Source organism: Diceros bicornis, chromosome 5 (assembly GCF_020826845.1).
Source record: "Diceros bicornis minor isolate mBicDic1 chromosome 5, mDicBic1.mat.cur, whole genome shotgun sequence".
NCBI classification, from domain to species: domain Eukaryota; kingdom Metazoa; phylum Chordata; class Mammalia; order Perissodactyla; family Rhinocerotidae; genus Diceros; species Diceros bicornis.
Genome location: NC_080744.1, coordinates 67397398 through 67422056, shown reverse-complemented (window position 1 = coordinate 67422056; position 24659 = coordinate 67397398). Strand labels below are relative to the sequence as shown.

At 59.6% G+C, this 24659-nt stretch overlaps 1 protein-coding gene across 2 annotated transcripts; it reads left to right on the top strand.

Annotated features, from left to right (window-relative positions):
* Positions 1-6: 6 nt before the first annotated feature.
* Positions 7-22949, top strand: SEMA7A (semaphorin 7A (John Milton Hagen blood group)). 2 transcript variants are annotated; one of them, XM_058542061.1, is made up of 14 exons: positions 7-228; positions 13735-13886; positions 14359-14400; positions 14747-14839; positions 15043-15127; positions 15278-15388; positions 16003-16142; positions 16808-16992; positions 17893-18001; positions 18086-18284; positions 20927-21051; positions 21255-21409; positions 21624-21685; positions 21975-22949. In XM_058542061.1, exons 1-14 carry the CDS (start codon positions 57-59, stop codon positions 22334-22336), a joined length of 1992 nt encoding a protein of 663 aa, XP_058398044.1. In that variant the 5' UTR covers positions 7-56; the 3' UTR covers positions 22337-22949. The 2 variants fall into 2 exon arrangements, with proteins under 2 accessions (XP_058398044.1, XP_058398043.1); XM_058542060.1 differs by having other exon boundaries at positions 14744-14839.
* The last annotated feature ends 1710 nt before the right edge of the window (positions 22950-24659 follow it).

The window sequence follows — 24659 nt, the reverse complement described above, 5'->3', positions numbered from 1 at the left end:
CGGTCGGGCGCTGGCTCAGTCTAGGCTGCTCGCCGCTGTCGCTCCTGGGCTGCGGGATGACACCGCCTCCGTCCGGATGCGCCGCCCTCGGCGCCCCGGGCACCCGCGTCCCCGGCCCGCTGGATCGGTTTGGGTTCCCGCTGCGGCTGCTGCTGCTGCTGGTCTGGACGGCCGCCACCACCCAAGGCCACCCGAGGAGCGGACCCCGCGTCTCCGCTGTCTGGAAAGGTAGGTGGCGCCGCGCGGCTGGCGGCGCGCGGGATCGGATGCCGCGCGGGGCGGGTGCGGAGTGTGCGGCACCGGAGGGAGTGCGTGAGCGCGGCTCTGCGGGTCCCGGGCTGTCCCCGCAGGGAGCGTACGGGTCTAGGTGAGTGTGTATGTGTGAGCTGGCACGCCGGAGCGGGCTGTAGCGCTGCGGCGAGCGAGCGGCGGGGGCCGGAGCCCCGGCTAAGTCGCTCCAAGTCCGCCCGCAGCCGGGAGCCGCAGCGCCGGGGCGCAGGGGGAGGGAGCGGGCCCCTCTCTCGGCTCAGAGCCGCTCTCGGTTCTCCAGCGCCAGGGCCTGTGTGCAGGACCCTGTCTCCCGCCGGGACCCCCACCCAGGTGCCCTCTTCCTAAGCTGCGGGCTCCGCTGTCGCGCCCGGCGCAGGCTGGGCCGGCAAGGGGGGCGCGGACCCCTTGCCGCCGCCGCTGCGCTCCGGCTGCGGAAACAAAGACCCCGCTGCCTGCCCCCGCCCTCGCCCCGGCCCCGAGCGCGGGCCGGGTAAAGGGGTGGGCACCCTATGGCGAGCCGGGACACGGTGCGGTGCAGAGGCTTGGGGCACCCGGGCGCTGCCTCTGCAATGCCAGGACCCGCCGCTCCCCCCTTGTCCGCACGTGGCAGTTGTCACTAGGAATCGGCGCCAGCGTGGGGGGCAGTGCCCGTTGGGTGGGGCGCGGCCGTTGGGACCCCCAGGCGGCGCAGCTGGGGCAAGAGTGCAGCTTTCAGGCCAGGGTGGATATGTGAACCTGGGGGACCAGAGTCTCCCCCAAGGGGCGCCTCAGTTTAGAGCCTTGTACAATGGGACAGAAAGCCGGCTAAGTGGGGGTTTGAGGCTTTCGGACGCGAGAGACTGAGCTCCCCTCCCCTGCATTGCACACAAATGCCTCCCTGCCCACAGGCCGACTGGGCTCTGTCCCCAAATTTGGTGGCCCTGCAGCCCCCCTGTGGTGGTGGTGGCCTCGCGGTGGGGGTTGGGGGGACTGGTTGGGTCTACCCCCCCCCCCCCAGCCCTTTGATGTTTGAGGCGGTTTGCAGGGATTGCCTGAGCCTGAGCCTTATCTGGGGCAGGTATTCTTAGCAGAGAGAGGAAAAAAAAATCCCACGCACAAAACCAGTGGCCCGAGCTGCGACTGCAGCGGAGGGAATGTGACTGGCCCAAGGTCACTGGGCAGCGTGTGAGCTCGCAGTGCAGACAGGGAGCTCTGATCTGGCAAAGGAGCAGCGCTTGTTCTGGGTTAGGGAGGAGAGAACGATTTAGGCAGTTTTTTGGCCATGATGGAGGGACTCTGGGGGGCCAGCTCTGCTACCCAGACGGGGGTATTCCTGGTGAGAGTGGAACAGGGCAGCTGGACCTCTGGCTCTCTAGTCATGGTGGAGTCCTGCACACCCCTCAGTCATACCAGCTCCGGCCCAGGCTTCCTCTGCCTTCCCAGCATCTTTGCTTTGCCTCCGTCCCCTTGGCTCTCCTGGACAGCACAGCATTTGGGCATTCTGAAGAGGACAAATGGCCACGTCTGAGTGTTCTGGAATCTCCCCCTGCACCAAACCCCTTGCATTTGGCTCCGCTTGCCCCTATCCCGCTGTCTTCCCAAGACCCCTCCCCCCACATGATGCACCCCCCACCCTCACCTCTTAGCACTTAATGTGTCCCTCTCCATCTCCAGCACTTAGTCCCCAGCCTGAGGCTATTTAAAGCTGCTTTCAGTCCTCTTAGCCACTTTCAAAGCTCCCAACCCAGCTCCACCTCTCGTTCCCCTGCACACTGCTTTCTACTGTAGCCACACTGGCCGTGCCCTCTGCTTGGTAATGGCCCACTGGGGTCCGCCAGCCCCTCACCTATCTTGTCCAAGGGCAATCTGTGGTCTTCTTCACTGGTGCCAGGTGCCCCACTGGCCAGACAGACCCTGCCATCCGCTTGTCCCCCAGGACCACCAGCTGGTGATGGTATGCCTGGCTGACAGCTGCCTTCTATTTCCTATGGGGTGACACATGGCAGTCGGACAGGAATGGGCTTGGGCAGGGCAAACCCAGGAGTAGGGTGAGAGGAGGACCCTCCAGCGTTGCTGTAGTGTAGGCCTAGGTCCTTGTCTACCAGTGAGTGGGGGGTTTGGGGGGGTGGTAGCCTCCAGGAACAACTAGATCAAGGATAATGGTGGTCCTGGTGCCACTTCTGTTTGAGGCATAGATTGGAGTTTTAGTTTTAAGGCAGGACAGGTGTGGGGACTGGAATAGGTATGGAAGGTTCTTCTTTGTCACTTAGTTTCTGCTGCTTAGACCCCTGAGCCCTAGAGAAAGATTAGATCGGGGAGTTCTGGGAGGGTCCCAGCCTGCACTTGTCAGGAGGTTGATGCCTCTCCAGCCTGATGAGTCCTGGCCCAGAGCAGCTCTGGACAGAGAGAGGGATGTGCCAGCACTAACTTGCTGGGTAACTTGAGCTCTGCACCTGTCTCTGACCCTCAGAGCTCAGGAGAGCAGGAAGGGCTCTGGAGCTTGTCCTCCAGGGGCTGTCACTGACACGTGGGCCAGTCAAGGATATGAATGCGTGGGCCTGACCTCCCTGCAAGCAGGGGCTGGAGGGGACTGGGTTGCAGGTGAGGGCAGGAGGTTGGCATGCCTATGTAAGCTGTACATCCCTCTCCTGTTCCATCCTTGTTTGGGAGAGATGGAGAAGCCCAGGAAGGTCCTGACCCCCAGTGTCAGAGGTGAGCCAGCCTGTCCACAGTGAGAAACAGCCCAGCCTCCAGTCTCCACCCGCCCAGCCAGTTCTGCCCTCTTCCTTGTCCAATTAAACAACAGGATGTTATTGTTGACTTAGCTGCTGCTGGGGGAGCCATTATGGGGCTGCTCCCCAGGGCAGGGGGTTGTTGTCACCTCCTCCAGGGGATGAGGTCATAGCTGGGGCTCCCCAAGCATCAGCATTTCCAGTGGAAATCCTTGCCCCCTTGGGGACTTAGCTGTGCTCATCACCTTCAAGGTGAACTTCCCCTGCAGAACAGGGAAGGCGGGCAATTCTCAGGAGGAGAGGGGGTGTTTCCTAAGCTGGGAGAGATGGGAGAGATGCCCAGTGATGTCACCAGGAGCTTTCTGCCAAGCTCTGTGGCCTCTCAGTCCCGGAGAGTGAAGATTCTGAGAGCAGCCTGGGGTGGGGTAGATGCTGGCCCAGGCTGTGACCGTGGTGTAGGGAGAGATGGGAGGTCATGAGCCTGGTTCTGGTCTCAGCTCGGGCCTGATTTTCTGTGTGACTCTGGGCAAGTGCTTGTCTTTTTCTGAGCCTCAGTTTCCTCAAATGTCCAAAGCAGGTGGAGGGAGGAGCTTGTACTTATCAGAGCACTAACCCCCTGGGATTCCTGCCTGTCTGAGATGGGCAGAGGCTTTGGTGACCTGTTCAAACGTTAGCAGTGTGGAGAAATGGAAACCTGGGAAGTCAGGGAAAATCCTTGAGTTTCGTATTCCTTCCTGTCTTTTTCTGTCCTGAGCCAAAGCCTGAAGGTCAGGTGGAGGAAGCTGCTCGTTGGTTTGTGGTCTCAAGGGTGGACATAGTAATTCAGCATTTTTGACATTTGGCATTTGCTGCCACCAACCTTGTGCTGGTCCCAGTGCTGGGCTTGGGGATCCAGGGATGAGAAACTAGACAAGTCTGTAGACTTCTTGTTGTAGGTGGGGAGACAAACAGGCAGGTCAGCCTGCAGTTACAATGAAATGTGGCAGGGCCTGTAACAGAGGCCAGCTGTGGGAGTTGAAGAGGCACCTAACCCAGTCTGCTGCATCAGGGAGGGCTTCCTGGAGGAAGTGGTAAGCCAGGATGAGCTGGGGGAGGGGAGAGACAGGAGGAATGACATGACACCTGACATGTCAGGATTTCAGACCCGAAAACCTGCGACTAGGACCAGGGAGAGGAGAGGAGCCAAGTGGGGGCCCCCAAGAGGGAGACATTGAGTCAGCCTGGCTCTGGGGGCTCCAGGAAGGTTTCTTGCAGGAAGGAACATCTGAGCTGGGCCACCTGACCTTCCACAGCCAGCCCAGCAGTCGGGAAGAAGGACCAGGGCAGGCAGGGAGGGCCTCCCATGTCACAGCTCCCTGATGGGAAGCTGGGGCCCGGTCCAGGGAGACCAGGGCTTTCCACCTGACCACAGGGTTCTCCAGGTGAGGAGGCCTGTCCCTTAGCAGAGACTCTCCATGGAGGCAGAAGCTCCCCCAGCACCAGCGAGGCCCTGCTGGCAGGGGAGGGGCAGAAGCCCTTCCTCTAACCAGCTTCCCTTCCAGGAACCTTCGCCTCCTTAGCGGGGGTGGATCCCTCCCCGGGCTGAGAGCAGCAGGGAGAGCTGGGCACCCTTTGAGGAGGGCCAGGCCAGGGCCCCTAATGTGCAGGTGGGAAGCTGATCCCGTGGTCCTGTGGTCCTGTGGAAGTGGTCCCATGGCCTGCAGGGGGCAGTGGTGGGAGTGGGTGGCCCTCTAGTTGACAGCTGGGGCCCCAGCTGATGTCCTGTCCTCCACCCCCAGCCCTATGTCATTTTAGCCACTGCAAGGCTGTCTGGCTGTGTCACAAGAGACTGACTATACTTCCCCTGCTCTAGTTGGTGGCTCTGGGGTCAGAAAGCTTCCCTTTCTCTTGGTTTCCTTTTTTGGCCAGGACTGGCTACCCCAGAAGTCTCCTCTCTTCCAGGGTGGGGGAGGAAGGGGTCCTGCTGGAGCATGGAGGACTGTGACCCCTTGTTGGCCCCTTCCTCAGAGAACATGGGCTTCCTCCTTCCCTAGCTAGCCCAGGCCAGGAGGGACCAGGAGAGCCATCCCCTCCTTGCCCCATGGTACTACACTCCCCCTCCAGTCAGCCTCCAAGACCTTTCCTGCCCCTGGCCAGGGTGCAGGCCCTGCTGTGTCTCTGGGATGGTGCTCCAGCCTCCTCGGGGCCCCTCCATCCCTGCATGTCGCTGTGCTGAGTGATCCTCCTAGAACACATGATGACAGAGCTGCCGCCTTCCCAGTCCTTATGGTGGCCGGGGCCTGCTCCCACCTTATCTCCCACACTTTTCCCCTCCCCACTCCCCAGCTCCCCACATTTTTCTGCCTCAGGGCCGTTGCCCTGCTCGTCCCTCCCTGCACCCCATTCACCCTCCTCCTCCTTTCTGCCATTTCTATCTCACTTCCTCCCAGGGACCTTCTGGGATGACTCCACCCCACACAGCCTGATGGACAGAGGTTAGGACGTCAGAAAGCAAATGTCAGAGATGAGCTGGGCCACCCACACGTTCCACGGATGGGGAAACTGAGGCCAGAGATGACAGGGACTGGCCCGAGGTCACCCAGTGAGACTGGCAGAGCTGGGACCAGGGCTGTGTCTTCTGCCCCGAGCCTGCTCCTGGCCTCAGCTCTTGGCCCCCTGCACTTGTCTGTCTTCACGCTCTGTCCCCCAGGCTTGGGGCTCCCTTTCCTCTTTGGCCAGCTCAGCTGAGTCCAGGGTCTTCTTGCCCCAGCGCCATCTGCTCCCAGGAGCCCCACTGGCTGTGACTGTCCTCCCTTCAGGACCTTAGGTTTGGGCCGGCTCAACACACCTCTTCTGGTCTTTTCCTCAGGGCAGCTGGGCCTTGGGTCTCAAGGGCAGGTTGATCTGTGTCACGGTTTGGGCTAATCTGGGTTTAACCATCACGGCAGCCTGAGATTAGGCTGATCCTGCTGTGCCTCCTGCACCCTCTACGTCCAATCAGGGGCTCAGGCTCTGTGCCAGCACCCCGGAGGCAGCCCTCATCGTGGAAGGCAGCCAGCCCCCACCCCTGTGCCTAGGTCTGTGTTCAGCTCTTCTGGGGGAGAGAGGAGGAGAAACCCTAGGTTTGCCCTTAGGGAGCATGCAGGTGCCCGGAGAGGTGCCTGCTGCCTGTGACTAGGGAGGGCACCTAGGGATGTCAGGAACCTCTAGGTATAGCCAAGGACTGTGACAGGAGGTGAGAGCAGGAAAGGTCAGTGTAGGGTGGTGCAATCAGGGAAGACTTCATGGGGGAGGGGGAGGAGCCAGGCTAGAGCGAGGGGCAGGGGTGTGTGGTAGGGGCAGAGTGTGGCACAGAGAGCTGGTCATATTGTTTGTCTTCTGAGCCTGGGGCTCTGGGCCAGCCGAGTGAGGAAGGAAGGTCACCGTGATAAGCTTGGCACCCTGTCAGCAGCCCAGGAACCTGGTCTAGGATGTCTCCCACCCCGGTCCTGCCCCTCTCTACTATCTGAACTGCCGCCACTTGCCCAGCCCTGGCCTCGGCTTGGTCTGGGGACTGTGGAGTGAGAGGAGGCCTGGCCTTCACCTTCAGGACCCCACGGTCCAGGTGAAATCCCCCCAGACAGCGTAGTCTGAGAGAAGATGGTGTGTGCCAGATGGTGTGTAGCACAAGGTAGGAGGGAGAACGGAGCTGTGAGGGCTGGAGCAGTCTGGAGCACTTCCTGGGGCCAAGGGGACTGAGGCTAGATCTTCAAGGACAGGTAAGACCGCGTGCACAGAGAGAAGGGGAAAGGGCAATCCGGGGGGAAGGGAGAGCGCGAGCAAAGCTGTGTGGGTGGGAAGGAGCTGTGGCAGAGATGAGCAGAGATTGGAGGGCCTGAACTGCCAGGTAGAGTTGAGCCCTGCTGGGACAGGCAGTTGGGAGCCATGGTGGGTTCTTGAGCTGAGGAGCCAGGTGTGGAGGCGAGTGTTTCTGGCCCGTACTGGCTGGATGGGAACCTGGCTGGGCGGATAGTAAAGAAAGGCTCGTGGGCATACTCTGTCCTTTGCTGTGGTCTGCCCCAGACCACACGGTGTTTTCCGTTCTGGGCAGAGATCTCAAGAGACTTATCTTCCCGATTAGTTATGCTGGTCAGCACTCAGTGCCCTGCTGTACCTGCAGATCCCTGCCCCCACCCTGGGCCTGCACACCCATGCTTGCTTACACATGCTCTCTTTAGGGCATCCTGGATGGAGGTCAGGCCTTTATGGGCCAGGTGGCCTCTGACCAGGCTCTACCCTCTCTTGGCCTCACTCTCCTCATTTGTATGGGAGGGGCTGGCTTGGAAGCTTCCAAGGGCCCATTTATGGAGCACAGTGTTAAAGCATATATTCCAGAGTCAGCCTGCCTAGTTTCAACTTCCACTCCACCACTTAATAGCTGTGTGATCCTGGACAAGTTACTCAACTTCTCTGTGTCTCACTGTCTTCATCTGTAAAATGGGGTTAATAAGAGAACCCACTTCGTAAGAGTTCAGTGATGATTAAATGAGTTAATATATCTAAAAATCACTTGGAATAGTCCCTGGCACATAGTAAATGCTATGGAGAGTGGTTAGGCAGTAGGGGTATCATCATTGTCATCATCATGCTCCTCCTCCTTCAGCATCTCTGATTTCTGATAAAATGCAGCCCTGGCAGCCCAGGCCCTGCCAGCTCTCCCTACCTGGCTATACTGGCTGGCTGCCCTTGCACTGGGCCCCTCCCACCCTCCCCACTGGCCCAGGCGAAGGCTGAGCTGGGGAACAGTCTGTTTCTCAAGTCTTCCCATCCTGCCTGCCTCCCTCTGCTTGGGGTGGCTTACCATCCTCTGTCCTCTTTTCCGCCTCTCCGCTGGCTCTGGGCCCAAGGGCAGGCCCTGCACTCTGCCCCTCCTCTCCTTTGAAGGAGCCACTAGCTGACCTTGGCCTCACTTTGGGGCTTTTGGAATCTGCTGGAACAAAGAACGGGCAGAAGGTGGACAGGACATGGCGTTCATCCTGGGCTTGCTGCCCTCCCTAGGCTTGGAGCCCCTTCCTCGCTCCAGCTGGGCCTCAGTGCCAGCCTTCCTTCCCTGAGGCTTGGCCTCCCCACAGCTTGTTCTCCACGCTGCCGCTTCCCCCCGAGTCTTTGCCGCAGCTGGTCTCCCCAGCCACCAAGCCTTCTGGTCCCTCGAGCACAGTGGTGCAGCGCAGAGAGCACACAGGCCTTGCTGGCTTGGAAGGGCCTTGGTTTTCTTGTCCATAAAATGGGGATGCAGACTCTCATCCTGCCTTCTTTACAGGCTGGTTGGGGGATTTGGTGGGCTAGTTGGTGGAAGCAGATGAAGATGTGGCTACTTCTGCTGCCTCCACCTCCAGAAAGCCGTCTTTGACTTCTCCAGCACTCACAATCCCACACTTTCCCAAAATGACCCATGAACTTAACCCTGATTGTTTTGTGATTTGTTCCAAGAATCATGGTGGGTCATAAAACCTAGACCTTGGCGAGTGTCAGCCCCTCCAATCCATAGGGGACGAAACTGAACGCAGGAAGGCCCTGGTCACAGTCACAGCCAACCAGCTGCCTGGCTGCCAAGGGCAGCACGAGGCTTATTGGAGCCAGGGCTGAGCCCATATGGGAGATACGCTCCCATCCTACCCACGGCTGACCTTGCGGGCGGGAGCATACTCCCCTCAGCCCAGCACACAGCTGTCCGTTCCCTGGCTGATAAAGAGAGAAGGACTCTCACCTCGTGAGATAAGTACAGCCTAGAGGGCCTGCCAGCTGCCCCAGCACACTGGCCCTGCCCCTGCCAGCGGCTGTCTGAAACCTTGCCCTGCTGAGTGTCGCCAGCATCCCAACAGCAACCACAACCCCTCCTTGGCCCGGGCCAGAGCCACTCTGGAAACTGGGTTTCTGGGTCTGAGGAGCGGCTTCTCATGCCCTCGTCCCTGGCTACATAGGGAGAGACAAACTTGGTGAAACATTTGTTCCCTTGCCCCAACCCCAGTGGAAAGGTTTCCCTCCACCACTCTGCTCTGACACAGTGGAGTTCCACCATTCGTCACTCCTTTGGATTTAATTGCTAAAAACCCCTGGGAGATCAGAGCCCCACCTGGAAGGTAGGTGGGTGGGTGATTCCCTTCACTTATCAGGTTAGTGACTTATCACCTAGTGGGCAAGGGAGGGAAAGGTAGAGAGCAGGATATGATACAGAAAGGTAGGGAGAAGGTGATATACTACAGCGAGTCAAGAGGGACGTGGTCCTGGAGGGCTCGAGCTGGGTGATGGGTACCAGAAACCCTGAGCTTTGGCCTGGCCTTGCCCCTACCTCCCTTGCTGTGTGCCTTGGGCCAGTGGCACAACCTCTCTGGCCTCCGTGCCCCCTCAGCTCAGTGACTGTTAGATCTTCTCCTTTCCACCTTGACCTGTGGAGTGAGGGTTCCAAAGGGTGGAGTGGCTGCAGGCTAATTCTGGGGTCCCACATGGGTCTTCCCCCCTCTCTCTGCCAGGATATGGTAGGCAAGGGTCTGAAGTGGGCTGGGCCATGTAGGGTGGGGTGCAGCTGTGGGAGGAGGCTCCTGCCAGATGTAGAGGTTGGCCTGACCCGTGCCCTGTGCCCCGGGCCTCCCTGGCTGCCCTGGCTGCATTCCCTGCGGGGTGCCCACATTCCTCCCTCAATGCCCACTTTCAAAGGGCTCCTTGAGGTTGGCATTCAAGGCCCATTGGGTCAGTGGGTCAGGTCAGAAGGCTGTCCCTGCCGAGACCAGACTGTGGGGCCTGTCTCTTGCTCCTCCCTTGAGGACAACAATAACCCCCCTATTCCAGCCCCCACTCTACCCTCCCCTTGAGCTGCCCTCCTTTTTCACAAGCAATGAGGATACAGGGACAGTGGGGACCAGAAGGTGACAGCACCCAGAGTGAATGAGAGGAGGATTGGTGCTCCACCAGGCAGGCCTGCTTTAGGAAAACCCACCCTAGAGAAGTCCAGACTTGCCCCCGCCATTCGGCCGCTGGGACAGTGGTGGGAGGGTGGGGGCCACGAGAGGAATCTGATCCTATTCGTTCCAGCAGGATCAGAGTCCCATGGCCAGCCTGGGGGCCTGCCTCCCACACCCAGCCATCTTCTTGATCTTGGTCTCTGGCTGGGGCTGGGCCTGGGCCTTGCTGGTCTTGCCATTTGAGTTGGTGGGGGACTCAGGGGGGGCCATGGAGTCCGGCTGGGTAGGGGGCAGCTGAGTGTGCTCTTTCTCCGTCTGAAGGAGCAAGAACTGGCTCAGAATCACATGGGGCTGGGGGGTCCTGTGCCCATCTTGCCTCTGGGGCCACGCCTACCCCGTGTGCCCCTAGCCCCCTCCCCTGCCTGAACCCCTGGTTATTCTGGGAGCTTTTAGCTACCACTTAGTCAGCCACTAATGCGTCAGGCCGGGGAGTGAGGGGGGAGACACGGTGCCAGACGGTGCTCCTTTTAGACATCCAGGAGGGGAAGCAGAGGGGGCTGGTCAGGCAGGGGGAGTGGGGAGGCGGGGGGATGCTGGAGGAGGGGAGGCTTTCCCAGCCTGGCCAAGCTTGATCCAGGCCCTGCTAGAAGAGAGGAGCGGGCAGCACCGGAGACTGACAGGCAGTGAGTCAGTGCATCCTTGGCCCCCCTCGCCAACTCAGGGCCTCAGCCCACCTTCCTGATTCTTCTCTCGTTAGGTCTCTGTACCTACCATACAGTCAGCTCCCCCACCTTTGCTCTTGCCTGGAATTCTCTTCCTGCCTGTTCCTGACCCATCTAGCTTTGATCTGCCTCCCCCATCCCTTTGGATTCCTAAGGAAGCAAAAAGATGCATTTAGGGATGCGGCACTTGCTCCCATGGCTGGGCCTTTTTAGGGCTAGCCCTGGCCTTGCTCAGCCCCTGCATGGGCAGAGCCTTGAAGGCCACCCCCTCCCTGGCCCAGCTCGCTCCGTGTCGGTGCCATGGGGCCACGGATCCTGGCCACGAAGGCTTGGTGCTGCCTTCACTTCCAGGCAGCCCTCCTGCCCCTGAGCCCCCAGCCCCCTGCGACCTGAACAAAGCTTCCTTTCATGTATTCATGGAGCTGCTGCCGCTCAGACACTTCCCGGGCACAATCAGGCCCTTTGAGGGCCTCGGGCAGTGCGGGAGCGGGGCTGGAGCTGGGGTGGAGAATGGGCCAAGGCCTCATCCTGGGCCCGAGCTGGTGCCATCCCCCCATACACATCACCAGGCGCAGAGCCGGCAGGGGTGGGAGCTTGGGGGTCATGGGAGGCAATGCTTCTGGGCTCCTATTTGTTATTCTGCAAAATGGGGTGAGCAGTCTCTGCCTCCCTGCATCCCGGCAGCTGCAGCCAGGATGTGAGGGGACCTGGGCTCAGGCTTGCAGATCCACGCAGGACTGTCCTGGCCCTGGCACTGCAGCCCCCACACTGCACCCAGCAGCGGGCAGCCCTTGCCCGCCCTTTGTGCCCGTGGAAATACTTTGTGAGCAGCCGAGTTCTTCACCAAGACAGTTTTGCTCAAGAGTTGTGGAGGCTTGTTCCAGGGTAGGGCCAGGTCTCCCCCTCAGACCTTGTTCTCCAGGGCTAGGCCATGCCTTTGCCATCAGGCTTGATTCTCCAGGGCAGGGCTCTGTCTCCCCAGCAGACTAGATTCCTCGGGGCAGGACTGCATCTCCTCCCTTTGACAGCCCCGCGACCCCCACACAGGGGCTCCTTCAGGGCCCACTCCAGTACCTCTTTCCCCCTGACTAGAGCCCGTACGTTGGCTGTGCAGGCCTCTTCTCTGAGGCCTAGGGCTGGGGTGACCAGTGGAGGTGGCCAGCAAGGCCTGAGGGGTGTGGCTCCCTTTGGCCTGGGGGTTGGGGGGCTTCAGATCTTAGGCCCTAGCCCAGCATCTCCAGATGCAGACACGAAGCTTTTCCTGGCCGCCTGGCTGGCTGGGGAAGTGGGAGGGGAGCGGGGGCTGCAGACTGTCTGGATCCCTGGCTGGGCCGTCGGGATGGCTGCTACTCAGGCTGCGGGTGAAAGGGGAGCCGTGCGAGCTGAGTCAGGAAGGCTGCCTGTCTGCGGCCTGCTGACCCCAGCAATTTTCCAGCTGGAAAAGCCTGGGGGCCTGAGACCTGCCAGCCCTACCCACACCATTCCTACCACGCAGCACGCAGCAGCTGGGATCTCAACCCCTGCCCTGCACAGCTGGGGCCTGGGGGATTGAGCCTTGGGGTAGGGAGGCCTGACACCCTGAGCTGCTCAGGCTGTTTGCGGAGTGCCCAAGGAGAGCCAGGTGAACCCCAGGGCAGTGAGCTCAGTACTTCTCAGTGGCCCACGGTGCTGGCATCTCCCTGAACGCTCCTGAGAACTGACAGTCTGGACGAGCCAGTCTGTCCTGCCTCCTGGTGTGACCTTGGGCTAGCGTGTTCTCCAGGGGCCCTCAGTTCCCGCCTCTATGCAGTGAGCCAGGCCGCAGCTGAGGTGAAGAGTGAGAATATCCCACTTCCAGGGATGATTGGCCATGCAGGGGTGTACCTTAAGGAAAGGGAATGCAGGTGTGGGTTGCACGGGGGTGTAGTGCTTCTTGCCCCCATTGAATGCAGAATCAGTAGGAATGGCTCAAACGGCAGCAAGAGGGATTTAGGGGAGACTCGAGAAAATGGCAGTTCTTTTCTGTCTGGACTGGAGTGTGTCCTGCTTGAGTGTCATTGCTAAGCTGGCTGCCCCTGAGTTTGCTGCAGTTGAATAAACAGTGGTCAGGCCGATTTCCTGGGTGAGGCCCCAGGCTGGTCAGAGGTGGGAAGATGCTAGCCGTAGCTGATTGCTGGGGGCACAGCCACAGGCCGTCCTGTCTCTATAATTTAGTCCTGCAACCAGGACAACCTCAGCAATGTCACCGGAGATGAGACATCTTCTCCCGGGAGGCGGTGGCTGCAAACAGTTTCTTGTTTGGACAAAATTGTCCTGGTCAGCCCTTCTGCTTAAAGGCCCAGGCTGTGCCCTGTGAAGGGCTGCCTGTCCCAGAGTTGCTGGGGAGCCAGGGCTGATCTTTACCCCCATGGCAAGCTGGCGTGTCTGTGAAACCAGGCCAAAGCCGGCCAGGCCAGAGTCCAGCTGGGGGGCAGGAGCATGGATTCTGGTTCAGGGCCTGCTACTGACTGTGTGACCTTGGGCTGCCCCTCTCTGGACCTCTGTTTTCCCGTGTAAAATGGGAGGGAGTGGACATTAAGATTCCTTTCCAGCTCTGATCTAAGCTGACCTGCTCACCAAGGGGCCACGGTGGGCCGGGAGGGGTTGGAGAGGGCTTCCTGAAGGATGGGATGGGGTTCTGAGCAAAGTGATTTGTGGAAACCTGGGCTCTAAGTGGGGTGCTTAGAGGCCCTGCTACCTGCAGTGGGTGGAGGTGCCTCTTGCTCTGTCCTGGGCAGCAGAGAATCTCACAGAGCAGAGCCAGGGGGCCCTGGTCCCTCCTGCCTGAGCCCAGCCCCTTAGGAATAGCACAGTATGTGTGGGGGTCTGTTCTCCCCAGGGGTCCCTAAATCCTCCCCCCACCCTGAGGTCACACATATTGTAGAGTAGGGACCATGGCTTTGGGGTGAGGACAGCTGGTTGCTGGACCCCGCTAGGGGGCCCCTTGCTTCTCCTGGTTCTGAGTCCTGGTGTCATCCCAGCCCAGACCCAAGTACTAGCTGCCAGGCCGGTACTGGTGTGCCTGGGGGTGGGGGGACCAGGATTTTCCTGCCCAGGACCCAGCCTCAACATTTCTGCCAATTGCCTCCTCTTCAGGCCACGCAGGGCAGGACCGGGTGGACTTTGGTTCAGCCGAGCCTCACACGGTGCTTTTCCATGAGCCGGGCAGCTCCTCCGTGTGGGTGGGTGGACGTGGCAAGGTCTATCTCCTCAACTTCCTCGAGGGCAAGAACGCCTCCATGCGCACGGTGAGCCTGGACCCCTCTGCCCGCCCTGGGGACACAGCTGAGCCCCTCCCTCCCCCTTCCTCCATCTCTTTTTTATCTCCCCTCTGGCCTTGATGAGGGGCTTCAGGGAATCTGAGGGAGCTGGCCTCTCTTCCTAAGCTGGTCCACCCTCCATTATATCCCATAAATGGTCCCTGGGGAGGTTCCCTAAAAGTAGTCCAGATTCGGGTGGGTATTGAGGTGATGTGGAGAAAAGCCTGGATCTAACGCTCCATGGCCCCTGTCTTCTGAGATCTCGGGCTGGCCCTGAGCTCCCGGCTTTGGCTCCGGGCTTCAGGCCGAGCAGCCTGTGTGATCTTGGGTAAATCACTCACCCTCTCAGAGCCCTGGGTTCTCATCTGTAAAGTGAGCTTGTCGTGGGGATGCATGGAAAGCACTTACGGAGGTAGCTGGCACTGGCACAGTGGACTAACGCTTCTCCCCTTCCTTCCAGGTGAACATTGGCTCCACAAAGGGGTCCTGCTTGGACAAGCGGGTGAGTGGGGTGGGGGAGTGCAGAGGGGAGGCTGAGCCCCTTGGGAAAGGGACAGGAGTCCCTGAGAGTCTAAGGAAGGAGTCTTTGCCCTGCCTTGGGAGCTCCGGTCTGGGAGGAGAGAGGCAACCCTGCCCTAGGGTTCTGAGGAGGAGGCACAGTTCTCTGAGGCCTCTGTGTCCTTCCTCCGTTCTTGGGGGGCTGCAGTCAGCTGCACCCCCTCTGGGCTCTCCTTGGAGGCTGCCTCCTATGCTCAGACTTTTGATGCCTTCTTCCCTAAGGCTGAGGTTCCAGTGCTAGGCCTGCCACGGCCTCCAACCAACCTGTCTCCTTTCTGTTCCCCCAGCAGGACTGCGAGAACTATATCACACTCCTAGAGAGGCAGGGCGAGGGGCTGCTGGTCTGCGGCACCAACGCCAGGCGCCCCAGCTGCTGGAGCCTGGTGAGAAGGCCCCTCTCCATGTGCCTGCTCAGCTCACCCTCGTCTGGCCCCCATGGTGGGAAGGAGGTGGGGGGGATTCTGAAGCTGGCCTCACCTTGTATAGTATCCCTGGGAGAATGGGGACCCTGGCTGAGAAGCTGGTGTCCACGGGAGGCAGTGGCCATGGGATCACGTGGCTACCTGACCCCCTTGGTCTTCCCCAGGTGAATGGCACCGTGGAGTCGCTTGGTGAGAAGAGAGGCTATGCCCCCTTCAGCCCGGATGAGAACTCCCTGGTTCTGTTTGACGGTAGGGCTGCGGCTGGAGCAGGAGGGCCCCCTGAGGGCTGCTGCCCTGGGCTCGGGGAGGGTGGTCAGCTCGGTGTCTGGTGGCCCAGGCCCGGGGGAGGGACTTCGGGGAGCTGTCTGCCCTTACCCGTGCCCCTCCCACTGTGCCCAGGGGACGAGGTGTACTCCACAATCAGGAAGCAGGAGTACAACGGGAAGATCCCTCGGTTCCGACGCATCCAGGGCGAGATCGAGCTGTACACCAGTGATACTGTCATGCAGAGTGAGTCAGGCTTGGCTGGCCTGGGGTGGATGAGAGGGTGTGAATGCCCAGGGCGGCAAACAAGATCCTCATGTTCCGTGGGAGGGCTCCTGGAAGGCTGCTGGGGCCACAGGCCATCAGGAAAGTGGGAGCTTCGTACAGGCCTGAGTAGCCGAAGAGGTTGGCCTGGCAGGGAGCAGGGGAACAGCAGAGAAAGGAGTGGAGGCAGGATGGGCCCAACACACTCTGGGAACAAAACAGAGGAAGCCCCAGGCCCGGTGTGGGGTCCCCGGGTGCCATAGTGTATCTCTCTGCTGAGCTCATCTGGGGGCAACACTCCCGCCCTCCTCGTTAGGGCACTGCCAATTAGACAGAAGTGACACAGGGGTCCCCAGAGATCTCCCCCAGTCCCCAGGCATGAAGTCATTGCTCCTGGGCCGATGACGTCTTTGTATGAGAGAGCAAAACAGGTGTGGGTGGGGGTGCAGAGTCTCAGGCCCCTTGGGGTGTTGGACCTGATGTTCTGAGTTTTATTCTGGGTCTGATTTGCCCCATAGATGGGAGTGTGCAGGGTCGGGGTGCATCCTCTGAGCGGGCTCCCCAGCCTCACACCCATTTGCCTGTGTCCCTGGCAGACCCGCAGTTCATCAAGGCCACCATCGTGCACCAAGACCAAGCCTACGATGACAAGATCTACTACTTCTTTCGAGAAGACAACCCTGACAAGAATCCCGAGGCCCCTCTCAATGTGTCCCGCGTGGCCCAGCTATGCAGGGTGAGCGAGTGGCTGAGTGAGCAAGAGTGTGTGTCTGTGCCTGAATAGGAGTGAGTGAGTGTGTGAGTGCCTATGTGCAAATGTGCATACATGTTTGTGTGAAGGAGTGTGTGAAATGTGTGAGTGAGTCTCTGTGTGGGATTGTGGGAGTAGATGTGTGTGCACATGAGTGTCTATGCATCTGTGAGTGGGTAAAGATAGTTGGGCTCATGTGCTTGTGTGATAGTGTGCAAATGTGTGTATTCGTGGGAGAGTGTGTATGAGTGCGCGTGAGTCTGAAAATGTGCTTACATGTGTGTGTTTCATCTGTGTGAAGGTGCTGGGATTGTGAGTCTGTGTCATGTGTGGGAGTGTGCATGTGTGAGAGTGGGCAAATGTGTGTCTGAGCTGGTCTGCTCTGTGGGGACCTGGCATCCTCCCCCTGCAGGTCCCCACTGCTGGCCCTGTGCCCTGGGTCAGCCAGGCCTGCCGGCTGGAGCCTGGCCCAAAAACCTGGCCTGAGTCGTGGGGCACCTCTGCCTCGTCCCCTGGCAAGTCCTGGCCCCTTTCAGAGCCTCCCTTCCTCCTCTGAAGCCTGGGTGCTGGCATGCCTGGCAGCAGGCACCTCGGGTGTGGGGTAGCCCGGGCGAGTGCTGAGGGGCCTCCTCTCCCCTCTCCTCTTCCAGGGGGACCAGGGTGGTGAGAGTTCCCTGTCGGTCTCCAAGTGGAACACCTTCCTGAAAGCCATGCTGGTGTGCAGCGACACTGCCACCAACAAGAACTTCAACAGGCTACAGGATGTCTTCCTGCTCCCCCACCCCAATGGCCAGTGGAGGGACACTAGGGTCTATGGCGTTTTCTCCAACCCCTGGTGAGTGCCTCGTCCTGGGGCTGGCGTTGATTAAGTGTCCAGTAGGGGTCGGAGGGCTTGGGCCCTGCTGAGGGGATGACTGATGAGGCGTGAACAGGGACCCCAGGCTCAAGGGACAGGGCTGTTGCTGGGCCTGGGGCAGAGGACAGTCAGTATTCAGGGAGAAGTGTGTGCTGGTGTGTTTGTGAGTCTGTACACACGGGTGTGCATGCATGTGCCGTGTGCGTGCTCGTGCTGCCTCTGTGCCTGTGTGTCCCCCAGCTGTGTGCTCAGAGCAGGTGCTGGGCCCTGGGAAAAGGCTGCTCAGGCCCCTCCGGGTGCTGGGTGCTATCACACTGCTCGGGCCCTGCCGGTGCCTGAGAATTCACACCTCTTAATCACTCTTATTGATTGAAAACAAGGCAGGCAAAAGTGTTGAGTGTGTGTGGGGAGAGGTGGGGGACTGGGTAGGGAAGCCAAGGCCCTGTGGCTCCCGTGTGGGTGGACCCAGCCCGGCTGGGAAGGGGACGCGGGTCTGGCCTGCTTGGGCCTCAGCGTCCTGCAGCTGTGCCCAGAGAGGTTGGAGGATCACCCCCAGGGAAGCATATGTTGGGATTCCTCCTGCCCTGGGCTTGGCCTCTGAACTCAGTGATTCCGTGACAGAGCACAGGTGTAGTTTTAGATGGCAGCAGAAAGAAATTCAGTTGAACTTCCCTCCCTCCCTCCCTCCTTCAGTAGTCTTTGAGAACTCAGGTACCGGTCTTGGCTCCCAGGATAGTCCCGGCCCTCATGGAACTCGTAGGTCAGGGAGCTTGGTGGGAAGGCTGTGGTTGTGCCCTGTCTGGTACTGGGCTGGCCTGGGTGAGTGGGGGTGGGTGGGTCGTGGGCCCCCGCACTGAGGTGGTCTCTGTGTCCCCACAGGAACTACTCGGCCATCTGCGTGTATTCCCTTGGTGACATTGACAAGGTCTTCCGCACTTCTTCACTCAAGGGCTACCACGCGGGCCTTCCCAACCCTCGGCCTGGCAAGGTGAGCTGTGACACCCACCATAGCCCAGGCCCCAGCCCCACCTCCCAGCCACCTCACTGACCTGGACCTGTTCTCCTTGCCCAGTGCCTCCCAGACCGGCAGCCGATACCCACAGAGACCTTCCAGGTGGCCGACAGTCACCCTGAGGTGGCACAGAGGGTGGAGCCCATGGGGCCTCTGAAGAGGCCATTGTTCCACTCTAAGTACTACTACCAGAAAGTGGTCGTCCACCGCATGCAGGCCAGCGGCGGGGAGACCTTCCACGTACTTTACCTAACCACAGGTGAGAGGCCACCTGCAGCCCCCCAGGTCTGCTTTGTAAAAATGGCTATGAAAGGTATAAAGAAGAATGTAATAAACATCAGATTGGATCTTATACCTGGAAGGAAGATTTGAGTGACTAAGTGCTGTCAGGGGTTAGTAGGTGTGGCTGTGGAAGAGTCAGGCGGGAAGGCTTCCTGGAGTAGGTGGGGGCTGAGGGAAAAGGGGAAGGCATCCTAGGATGGGAGAAGAGCAGATGCCAGGATTCGGAGCAGAAATGTGGTGAGTCTGAGCAAAGCTGGCGCAGCTTTGGTCCAAATGTCTGACTCATGAAGATGGTAGGAAGAGATGTGGAAAGTCAGGAGAAAGGACCTGGTCACTGGGTATGCTGTGGGTCTCTGCCAGGCAGAATGAGGAAGTCAGACTCTCTCCCTGTCTTTGGGATTATGCAGGTGAGAGGAAACATTTGATGTGGGATGGAAAGAATTTAGTGAGATATGAGGAAGGACTTCCAGATGACAGAGCCTTTGCAGAGGACTGCAGGGGCACCTCATTTTCCCTGGAGGGGGCTTTCCTGGGGGAGCAGGGTCTTGCTGACCCCAGAAGCTGAGTGGGTTGCCATGAGAGATGCCCCTGCGTTCTGGGAAGCCACTGGCCATGGAGCCATCCCCAAGCTGGGTTTATGGTAGCTTCCTGGTCCCAGGCTGTGGGCAAAGGGGGCTCCTGGCAGCAGGCGTGGAGATCAGAGTTGGCAGGGCCACAGGCCTTCCTTGAGACTGGGTGGTGCTGCCATCAGAAAGAGCAGTGTCTCCCCCAGGTGCCTAGAACCTCTTGGGCCACACAGTCCAGGCCCCAGGCCATCTCCTCAGTTTCTTACACCAGCCACTCCCCTCCCCATGTGACTTCCCGCTGTTGCTTTACCTTGGCGTTTTCTAGATGCCATGGTGGCCTCATTTGTTTGGCTCCTAGAAGCCTCTGGGAGAGTAATTTCCCACCAAGCAGGGCCTGGTTTTTGGGTCCTGAGACCCCCACCTCTTCACTCCTCTGTTCATCCTCGCTGCACCCACTGGCCCCTGTCTTTGCTCTCCTCCAGCAGCAGCTGGCCCAGCTGTTGTGGTCAGCCAGAGGGCCGTCGGGGCTCTGGGGTACAGGAGAGGAGGGGTCACATGATGCGGGACTGGGAGCAGGAGCCAGCACAAGGAAGGCTGGGCTTGGCCCGAGGGAACCGTGGGCTCCCTTCCTGCAGACGTGGGAGGCCAGCGTACTTTGGGAGGCCAGCGCACTTGAGTGCTGAAGGCAGTTGTCTCAATTCTCCCTGAGGGCCATGGGAGAGACACCATTTTGGAGCCTGCAGCAGGAAGAATTGGGGCCACATAAGAAATAGAACTTTCTGAGCCCTTTGCAGAGAATAGGAGGCTCTCACAGCCAAGAGAAGCTGTAGGAGGCCGTCACTGGGCTGTTGTGGAAGGAGGTGAAGGGCGGTGTGTGTGTCAAGGCAGTGCCTGGGCTGGGAGCTTGTCAGGTCAAAGGAGCATCGGGCTCCATCCCAGAGCCTGCAGAGGGGCTCACTAACGCTAGGGGAAACATCTTAGGCAGGCAATCATCTGCTCGTCTGACTGCTTTTTTGGGGCAAGTGATGCCCTGGGAAAATGGGAGGGAGGGAGGAGAACGTAGGCTATTCTAGAAACTGGGACAGCAGGTGAGGTGGGATTAGGAGGACGCAGGGGTCAGGATGCCCATTAGTCCCCGACAGGTGTGAATGGAGAGAGCACTGGCCTCGGAGGCAGCAGCCTGGTATGTGACCTTGGCAATCCCTATGTGGACTCTAAGGTCCTTTTCCAATCTAAGATTTTATAACAATTAAAAAATCCCCTAAGACTAAATGCAGTGTGGAGTCCTGGATTGGATCCTGGAACAGACAAAAGGACATTAGTGGAAAAACCCGTGAAATCCCAATAAAATCTGTAGCTGAGTTAATAGTAATGCACCATGTCATTTGCTTAGTTGTGACAAATGTACCACAGTTACATAAGATGGTGATGTGAGGGGAAACTGGGTGAAGGGTATCCGGGAACTCTGTAATATCTTTGCAACTTTTCTGTAAATCTGAAATTGTTCCAAAATAAAAGGTTTATTTAAAGAAAACATATCCCCAAAGAGTCCAGGAGGCAGGGGAGTCAGAGAAGAAGCTGAGGGATGGCGTTTTGATGCTTATGGGTTCCAGTCACCAGCTGTGTGACCTTGAGCAGGTTGCTTAGCCTTTCTGAGCTACATTTCCTTGTCTTCAAATTGGGGAAGATGATCTCTCCAGGGGTGTGGAGGATTAAAGGAGGTAGCGCTAATGCGGATAGGCGTAGGGCAGGGGTAGGGCACCTGGGGCTGCTGGTTCTGTTCTTCACACTTCGGCTTCCCCTGCGGCCTTGGGGAGCCCTGGGCCTCCTGAGATGGCCTGCCTGGCCCAGCCTTGGAAGCTTCGGGCTCCCACGTCGCTCCCCAGTCATGCCCTTTGTGCCTCACCCACCCCAGTCCTGTGACCCTCGCCTGAGCCATGACTTCCCAGCCTCCCCCACCCATGTCTTTCCCCTGGTCGGCCCGGCCTAGAGAGAGGCTGCCTGGCTCTGTGGTGGGACTCCCGCCCGCTGACCTGCTGCCTCCCACTCACAGACAAGGGCACCATCCACAAGGTGGTGGAGTCAGGGGAGCGGGAACACAATGCCTTCAACATCGTGGAGATCCAGCCCTTCCGCCGTGCAGCTGCCATCCAAGCCCTGTCACTGGATGCTGAGCGGGTGAGCTTCCCCACCCCCACTGCACCCCATGGGGCTACCCAGTGGTGACCAGCTGAGGACAGAGCTCCTTTGCATGTGATTTGCATGTCCTTTTCAGAGCCCTGGGCCCCAGGGCCTGCCAAACAGTTGGAACTGTGTCCTGGGGCTTAGCATTCAGTGTGGAGTGGGGGATCTGGCCTGACTGAGTCCTGCTCTCTTTTCAGCGGAAGCTGTTTGTGAGCTCCCAGTGGGAGGTGAGCCAGGTGCCCCTGGACCTATGTGAGGTCTACGGTGGGGGCTGCCACGGCTGCCTCATGGCCCGAGACCCTTACTGCGGCTGGGACCAGGGCCGCTGTGTCTCCATCTACAGCTCCCAAGAGTATGTTGCCTGGGATCCCTTGTCCCCGGGAGAAGGTGGACACGGGAGTGCGGGTGGTGTTGACAGGCTGCAGGAGGTGTTGGTGCTGGACCATTCTGGCCAGACCCTCCTCTCATGGGCACCACTGCTGCTACTGGGTGGGGGATGAGGATGGGGAAGTGGCCAGACCTGCGGCTTCCTGTCTGCTTAGCCTCTCTCCTCCTTCCAACTCCAGGCCCGTGCTGCAGTCCATTAATCCCAACGAGCCACACAAAGAGTGCCCCAACCCAAAGCCAGGTAAGGGAGCTGGCCCTGCCAGGGCCCCAGTCCAGTCAGGGTGGTACAGCCAGGCCCGATTGCCCTGCCTGGGAGGACATGGTGTGGTCCTGGAGGCAGACCCCTTGGTGTGGGGTTGTTGTGAGAGGGGTGGGGTGAGGGAGGCAAGGGAGTGTAAGGAGGAGACTGGGCGCCAGTTTCCCCGTGTTCATTTAGAAGCCTTGGCCTTGGAGGCCAGTCAGTGGGGGAGGATACAGCCTGCCCTGAGAACCCTCAGCCCCTCCTCACACTCCTCCCCATCCCTCCCCAGACGAGGCCCCACTGCAGAAGGTTTCCCTGGCCCCGAACTCTCGCTACTACCTGAGCTGCCCCATGGAGTCCCGCCACGCCACCTACTCGTGGCGCCACGGGAAGAGCGTGGAGCAGAGCTGTGAGCCCGGCCACCAGAGCCCCAACTGCATCCTGTTCATTGAGAACCTCACGACTGACCAGTACGGCCACTACCACTGCGAGGCCCAGGAGGGCTCCTATTTCCGTGAGGCTCAGCACTGGGAGCTGCTGCGCGAGGACGGCGCCACCGCCGAGCAGCTGCTGGGCCGCGCCCGCACCCTAGCTGCCTCCCTGTGGCTGGGTGTCCTGCCCATGCTCGCTCTTGGCCTGCTGGTCCATTAGGGCCTCCTGGGGCTGGGCATGCTGCAGGCTTCTGCAGCCCCAGGGGCACTGGAAAATTCTCACACCCAGAGCCGGCTGGGCCCGGGAGCTCCTTACCCACCACTTCTTCCAGGGGGACTGCCTAACCCAACGGGGGATCCCAGGCCTGGAGATGGCCAGCCGCAGGCGGCTGCTGGGCCCTGGTGGGGTGGGGGCGTGGGAGCCGGAGAATGAAGGCACTGACTGTGAAGCTGGGGCATCCATGACCCAAGACTTTATCCTCCGGAGACTATTTTTCAAAAACTCCTCTTCAAACTTGACTAAATGCAGTGATGCTCCTGGCCCAAGAGCACGTGGGCCAGAGAGTAGAGTTTGGAAAGGGGAGCTGGGACCCCATCTCTGGACCTTGGAGCTGAGGCCTGAGTCCTTCTGGACTCTGTATACCCAAGTTGCCCCCTCATCCTCCCTCCTGCCATGGCTGGGAGTGGCTGGTGTTCCTGCAGGCCGGGGGCTGCCCTCTGCGGCTCCCTCGCCAGCCCTGGGTCCCACTAGGCAGCTGCCTTGCATGTTTATTGAGGGATGTTTGCTTTCCGGACAGAAGGACGGAAAAAGCTCTATTTTTATGTTAGGCTTATTTCACGTCTAGCTACTTCTGACTGCATCTGTATGAAAATACCAAAACTACATGCTGGGGGTGGGGTGGGAAAGGGAGGGGCTGGGGAAGGGATGGATTGTGGGGGGGTCCTAGTCCGAGGCTCCTGGGGGTGGGATAAGAGGCCAGGGTTGGGCATGGTTTCGAGGAGAACGGCAGGAGCTGGCTCTGCCCTGGAGCCCAGTCTGAGGGGGCATGGTCCAAGCTCCCGGTGTGCAGGTGGTTATGGGAGGGGGTGGGGTGAGGGAAACAGGGGAGGATGAAGGAGAAAACTGAGCCCTAGTTCACCAAGTTCATTTAGAAGGAGGAGCCAGGTCCTCAGGGGGAGGTTCCAGGACTCTGCCCTTGGCGTTGTGGGTTGGGGGGTGGGGGGGGGTCCCTCCCCTCCCCCCAGCCCCCTTCCCCAGGGGCTGTGCTTCCATGCTCCTAGCCTCCCACCTTCAGCTCAGGACATGTTATAACTTAGGCTAAACTGTGAATTCCGGTGGGGACGGCCTGGGCCGAACTCTCCAGGTGGACAGCTCTGCCCCCAGCCCTGTCTGTGGGTTTCAGCAGAGAGCTGGGCCCTTCTCTGGCTGTGTCTGGCCAGCCCGGGGCAGAGCCTGGGGCCAGTGGCCTTCCAGCTTCGGCCCCTGCATCTCTTCTCAATGCACTTTAATAATGTAACATATTACTAATAAACAAGCTATTTATTTACCTGTGCCTGCTCCTTGCTTTCAAAGCCATTCTGGTCAGGGGGTGAGGGTGGGGGTTCCTGTTTACGCCTCAGCACCTCCTGCCTGTGTGAGCATCACCCCCTCTCCCTGGCCCTCTCCTCAGAGCCTCAGAGCTGAGGAAACGCTCGGCGGGGCTCCCAGCCAGTGAGAGCCAGGAACAGGATCTGAACCCACTGCTTCTGAGCAGGGCACAGCCTGCCAAGCCATTGACCCTGGAGCCCAGGCAGCTCTTGTGCCCTACCTGCCCTCCTCACACCTCAGGAGCTGGCCTTTCCCCCTCCTGGTGTCTCCCACCACTTCCCCTGGGAGGCCTAGCCAGCCATGCTAGAAGCAGTCTCGGGCCTCCCTGCCTTCAAGGGGCCCATTCTGGGAGGGAAAGCTGATCAAATAAGACCCCATGGGATAAATGTGTGGTGACAGAAGTGTGTGTGTGTAGGAGGCTAGGGGGCCTGGGAGGTGGTGCCTAAGTGGGGATGAGGTACTCACTCCAGGCTGGGCCGCCAGGCCAGGGCAAGGGTCTGGGAGAGGGCCGTGTGCAGAGGGGATCGGGGGGAGAGTAAAGGGGGACTAGTGGGTGGGGTTTGAGTGCTAGCCCCAGAGCTTGGCTTTTCAACACCCGGGGCAGTGGGGGGCTGGGGTGGGATTTGTGCCTTAGAAACTCCTCCAAGATAAAGCAAATAGGTTTCAGAACCCAGAAGTATGTGCCAGAAGGGCTCTTGAGGCTGGGGTGGGACGTGGACAGGAGAGTGAGAGGCTGTTCAGGCGCATGGGGGGCAGGACAGTGCATGGAAAGGAGGCCAGCTGGGGGATGTGGAGAGGACCCCGGATGTCCCCCAGAGGCCTCCCCATCTTCTCCTCTCCCCACCCTTTGTTCCCTTCTCGCCTGTCACTTGCCACAGGGACTCAGGCCTTTGGGGTTTTGCTGGGAGTTTTTCCTGAGCAGTAACTGCTGGAGAGGGGAGTGCGGCAGACTTGG

What these genes read in the sequence shown, in the direction of transcription:
- SEMA7A (XM_058542060.1), top strand. Translation starts at nt 57, where the DNA reads ATGACACCGCCTCCGTCCGGATGCGCCGCCCTCGGCGCCCCGGGCACC. An exon ending in GGTCCTGCTTGGACAAGCGG is followed by an intron (nt 14,401 to 14,743) that starts GTGAGTGGGGTG and finishes CTGTTCCCCCAG; the next exon opens with CAGGACTGCGAGAACTATAT. An exon ending in CTCCCTGGTTCTGTTTGACG is followed by an intron (nt 15,128 to 15,277) that starts GTAGGGCTGCGG and finishes CACTGTGCCCAG; the next exon opens with GGGACGAGGTGTACTCCACA.